General features: G+C 36.0%; 1 protein-coding gene across 8 annotated transcripts in view; it reads left to right on the forward strand.

Moving 5' to 3' along the window:
• The window catches only part of ADGRL2 (adhesion G protein-coupled receptor L2), a 163249-nt gene extending 157494 nt beyond the window's left edge, over positions 1-5755 (forward strand). For 4 of the 8 annotated variants that reach the window (XM_072867118.1, XM_072867120.1, XM_072867119.1 and 1 more), the window contains one exon: positions 3875-5755. In XM_072867118.1, the coding sequence (XP_072723219.1) occupies positions 3875-4629 (755 nt within the window). In that variant the 3' untranslated portion in view covers positions 4630-5755. Of the gene's footprint in view, positions 1-443; positions 573-797; positions 880-3874 lie in introns of all 8 variants that reach the window. The other 4 variants (XM_072867122.1, XM_072867123.1, XM_072867124.1 and 1 more) reach the window with 2 other exon arrangements.
• Positions 5756-6000: the final 245 nt, after the last annotated feature.

The raw sequence follows: 6000 nt of genomic DNA on the forward strand, positions 1-6000 counted from the left end.
GTTTTTAATAAAGTGAATAACAGCTCTGATCCTGTCATAAGAGATTTTTCAATACCTTTCAATTTGAGAAATTCAGTTCTCTCCATTCTGGACAGAAGTGTTCCATACGATCATTTTTAAAGTTATAATAGCTTCATGTAGTACCTTGATCTCTACACATTTAATTGCTATTCTTGTGTAACAGTGATTTTGTATACATTAGTAAATGTCACTCTCACCAGATGTTTACTTTGGGGATTTGGACAGCACCTGTGAATTACTGGAACCTAACCGTATTTTCCTACTCCCATTTCAAATACATAGCTCAAATACATTCAGAAATTTTCAGCTGAATTACATTTGACAAGTCCTACATGATTCATGATGAATAAAAAATATTCTTTATTGAAACTGTCAGCCTAAAATTAAAGAACTGACACTTTTTTCTGTTTCTTTTGCTTTAGGAATGACTGGCAATTACCTACTAACAAACCCTCTTCTTCGACCACACGGCACTAACAACCCCTATAACACATTGCTCGCTGAAACAGTTGTATGTAATGCCCCTTCAGCTCCTGTGTTTAACTCACCAGGTGTGCTTATACTTCCTGAATAAAACCGCTTTTCTTGGCTCGCTCCAAATCCCTTCTTTTCCCTAGATAGAAACTCAAGTTGCAATACCCTAGCCGTACATTCTGAATTTCTGTCAGTTTGAGAAATACAGTATTGCCAATGTCAGCTTGTAAAACTGCACTATATTATAGTAATGCCTTTGCCATAACAGTATTTACCAATAATTATCCATGTTTTTAACACAGGTGGCATAAATCTTAATATACTATTACAGGACTGACACCACATGGTCCAAGAGCCCATCTTCAAGATATATATCACTTAGAGGTATCATGTCTATGCAATATAAGGTTGACTCTAAAGTTTGCTGAGAAAAACCTGGTTATGGAATGGATTAGATACTAAAGCAGCGCAAGGCATCTTGACACCTTTGGATACCCCAGTGTAGAAAATTGTATCCAGCGTCAAATGGATCGAAACTATAGTATAGTGCAGCTTTATGGTAGATCGTTTTCCTGTAGGAAAATCTTGAGATTAACAGTTAGAACAGTTTAGTTCTATAGGAATAAGGGGTGTCATCACTTACCTAACATTTTGGTGTTACATTATCTAGTTGCTTTTTTTAACTACGGTGCAATTCATCAGTAAATATCTAGCAGCTACTGTTTGATGAGTCATAAGATCACTTTACTATAACTGGAACCATGAATCTTTGATAAAGAGCTCATAAAACCTTGTTTCCAGTTTTTATTTCAAGTTTCCTTTTTAACTAAACTGTAGTTTCTATTTTCATTCTCTTGTTTTCTTACTTTCCTTATGCTTTCCTCTAGCAACCTACAGAGAGACAAGTATGGGAGTAAAACTTAACTTTGCCTATCAAATGTAAATTTTTTCAGCATGATTTTTAATGGGCACAATTAAAACATAACTAGCGGTCATGAAGTAGACTCAGCGGGCAAGTGGTTCACAATTTGCAAATGAAATGTTTCCACATTCAAAAAGTACATACTGCTTTTTGGAAAACAACATGAGGTCTGTAGCAAACCCTATTGGTAAACGGAAGTTATGCAATGCTGAAATAATTTGCTGTTTAAAACTGAAGCAGTGTCAAGCAGAAATGCTTAACAATTTACTTATATTTTTACATTCCCACAGTAATCTTGCTACAGGCTATGGAAAGATTTCAAATGAATTACCTGATCATGGGCAAAAAATTGCCTCATCAAACCAATTTGAATATATTCTAGCATGCTTAACTCTGCAGTATATCATAGAAAACTCATTTTGGATTATCAGATATATTTTGGTATCTGTTTAGCAGAAGAAAAGAGAATTAAAATTATAGAATTAAATCACTTTCATGAGGGAAATGAATGCCAGCATGTGGTCCATGTGTTGTCTACTTTTATAAATGCCATATGTTCTGTGCAGCTAAATCCATTGCAAGAAAAATCTTGGAACATATATGAAATTGCAAAACTACAAAGTTGTTTAATCAAAGCTTAAAGAGACCTTTCAAACAACCCTCATCACTTTAAATCAGTACACATGGAGAGGAGTTAACAATAACGCAAATACAAAATTATTTGCAAATTACTCAGAATTTATTTGGAAATTATTACTCTGGTTTTTAAAGTTGAAGACAAAAATCTTTTCATGAGAAAATGCAATTACTTTTTAATTGAAAACAATATTTTCCAGAGAAGATTGAATTTTCTAGGATAAGCTGCAGCTTTAATTATGAAAAAAACCCAAAAAGGGAAAATGTATAATCTTTTCCAAAACAACTTTTTTCTTATCCTCCTCCAAGCCTTGCATATAATGCAGCAGCCTCACAGTGGTCAGTCTCATTTCAGTAAAGTCACTCCATTCTTTCTTTACTTCCAGACATATCTGTAAGATAAAGTGATTTTCTAGGAATGCTCTAACCATCTGACTTTCCATGGTTCAGACTGTTTAATTTCTTTCAAAGTTTTTTTTTTTCTTTTTCTTTTTCTTTTGCTTGGGAAGCACTGTGCTGTCATAGTTTACATGTCTTTGTGTCTATAGGAAAACCTTTTCTTTATTGTGTTACCAAAAAAAAAAAAGCCAAAACCAAAAACATAAAGACCTTAATCATCATAAGACTTCATTTTTTTTCCCCCTTAAACTTCTTTTCATGTTTCCAGCAGACTTACCCAATCTGTCATTCCTCCAGCAGCTATGAGATATCAGCCATGGCTGATTTCCTCTTCCCATTCCACAACTAATATTTATTCTTTGGTTTAATTTCTGTGACCCATACTTACAGAAATTCCTAACATTTCTGCATTTGACTTCCATGCCCATGGTAACTGTGGGCCTGACTCTTAATTAACTATTCTGGTTCATTCAGCGCTGTCACTGTGACTGATGCAGACTGCAGGCAAACTTTGACCTTTAGAAGCCTGGGGCCGTTGTTGGCAGACAGAATATTAGTGCAAAAAAATTACATTAAGTGGGAAAAGAAAAGCTGTTATTGCTTAGTAATCTAATTTGCTGAACCCTTGCTCTGACTAAGTTGCTGAGAAGCTCAGTAATTCTTCATCATGTTACAATAAATCATTTTACTTTCTTTTATATATCAGCTACTCTTAGGCCAGATAGCCTGAGCAGACAGACATGATGTGAGTTGTCCAAAGTGAGTCATTCCACCTGCTGTCTATCGTGTTGTTGGATGGTGCTTGTGGGCCCTGGTCCCTGTAGTGTGAAAGATGGCTGTCCTTGTTTAACATAAATTCTTTGTATTTATCCATTTTTTTCATTCTTTTCTTTACTTCATCTCAAAAAAAAAAAAAAGGAAAAAAATGTTAGAAATGTTGTTAAAAGTAGTTGCTTGCCAGTTATGTGGGTTTATGTTGTACATTTACCTTCAGTTATGTCTGTGATCTAATTCCTTTTTAATTTAGTGTCGTTTAGGACAAATTCTGTTAATTTTCTTTTTCTAAATCATGGTGGTGTACTTCAAAACATAGATGTTTCCAAATGAATTGCTTTGCATTACATATGCAAGGGCATGGAGTGAACAGTTCCTTGTGGAAGAGTCACAGAATTGACACTAAATTAAGAAATTAAAATGCCACTATTCCCCACAGGAAATACACGCTACTATTTCTAAAATGCATCTTTCCTATAAGGTGTGCAACTGTTTACATTTGAGAATGTTCAATAACCTAACTTTTCTCAAGTCTTACTTCCAAGTACAACTTTGTCCTGAACTACATTAAAGAATTTTGTTAAAAAAAAATATTAAGTGATAAAAAGCACATCAGGCAATAACCAGAGCTGTCCTTTTCCATTTCAGGACATTCACTGAACAATGCCAGGGATACAAGTGCCATGGATACTCTACCGCTAAATGGTAATTTCAACAACAGCTACTCATTGCGCAACGGAGACTATAACGACAGTGTGCAAGTTGTAGACTGTGGACTAAGCCTGAATGATACTGCTTTTGAGAAAATGATCATTTCAGAATTAGTGCACAACAACCTGCGGGGCAGCAGCAAGAACCACAACCTGGAGTGCACGCTACCAGCCAAAGCTGTGATCGGCGGGAGCAGTAGCGAAGATGACGCCATCGTGGCCGATGCCTCATCTTTGATGCACAGTGACACCCCCGGGCTGGAGCTCCACCACAAAGAGCTTGAGGCCCCACTCATTCCTCAGCGGACTCACTCCCTTCTGTACCAGCCCCAGAAGAAAGTGAAGACCGAGGGAACCGACAGCTACGTCTCAGAGCTGACAGCCGAGGCTGACGACCACCTCCAGTCCCCCAACAGAGACTCTCTTTACACGAGCATGCCCAATCTCAGAGACTCTCCATATCCAGAGAGCAGCCCTGACGTTGAAGAAGATCTCTCTCCCTCCAGGAGGAGTGAAAATGAGGACATTTACTACAAGAGCATGCCAAACCTAGGAGCTGGCCATCAGCTTCAGATGTACTATCAAATCAGCAGGGGTAATAGCGACGGCTATATAATTCCCATTAACAAGGAAGGATGTATTCCAGAAGGGGATGTTAGAGAAGGACAAATGCAACTAGTGACGAGCCTTTAATAGTGTAGCAAAGAAATATTAAAGGCCACGTACAAGTATTAAAAAGACTTAATTGGCCCCATGCAGGCTCCCTCATATCTGCTTGAAGAGACAATTCTGTTGACCCTGTGGTTCTCCAGTAACGGGGATGACTGGACCTCGCAGTTCTGTGAATTTTTATAAAACAAAAACTTTGTATATACACAGAGTATACTAAAATGAATTATTTGTTACAAAGAAAAGAAATACCAACAAGGTATTTTAAGATATCTTCTGCTGCTGAATTTAACAAAATTGTGAAAAAAGAGAAATAAACACTTTCCAGCCATTTTACTGCAGCAGTTTGTGAACTAAATTTGTAAATATGGCTGCACCATTTTTTTTCTAGGCCTACATTGTATTATATACAAGGCGTAGGCTCTAAAATCCTGTGGGACAAATTTACTGTACCTTACTATTCCTGACAAGACTTGCAAAAGCAGGAGAGATATTCTGCATCAGTTTGCAGTTCACTGCAAATCTTTTCCATTAGGGCAAAGATTGAATACATGTCTAACCACTAGCAATCAAGCCACAGGCCTTATTTCATATATTTCCTCAACTGTACAATGAACCGTTCTCATGAAAAAATGGCTAAAGAAATTATATTTTGTTCTATTGCTAGGGTAAAATAAATACACTTGTGTCCAACTGAAATATAATTGTCATTAAAAAATAATTTTAAAGAGTTTGAAGAAAATATTGTGAAAAGCTCTTGGTTGCACATATGTTATAAGCTGTTTTTCTTACACTCTGTTCATAGTACAGTAGTATGTTTAAAATGCAAGTTCTACCCGTTTTCACTTATTTTTCACTGTAAACAGTGTTCTGCTTTAACAAGTTAGTTTTTATTCTTACGTTTTGAATTTTTATTGCCAAAAAACATAATTTGGGGAGAAAATTGTTTTAGAAGCCAATTATGCCAAGCCTTGCACAAATTTGGTATAGCTAACAAAGATTGTAACTCAATTCCCTGTTCATTCTTTAATCAGGGTTGGGTGGTAAGGGGTAAAGGGGACACTGGACACTTCTCACAAGCTTTCTCGTGAATAAAAGGTGCCTGTCCTTTAAAAAAAAATAAATAAAACATAACTATTACTCTTCCATATTCCTTCTGCCTATATTTAGTAATTAATTTATTTTATGATAAAAATCTAATGAAATGTAAATTGTTTCAACAAAATTCTGCTTTTTTCATCCCTTTGTGTAAACCTGTTAATAATGAGCCCATCACTTATATCCAGTGTAAAGTTTAACACCTGTTTGACAGTAAATAAATGTGAATTTTTTTCCAAATAGGTAAAATGTGCATTATTATGTACGAAGCATAATTGGCATCAGCAGTCCTTCAAC

The sequence above is a fragment of the Ciconia boyciana genome, chromosome 7 (assembly GCF_034638445.1).
Source record: "Ciconia boyciana chromosome 7, ASM3463844v1, whole genome shotgun sequence".
NCBI lineage: Eukaryota > Metazoa > Chordata > Aves > Ciconiiformes > Ciconiidae > Ciconia > Ciconia boyciana.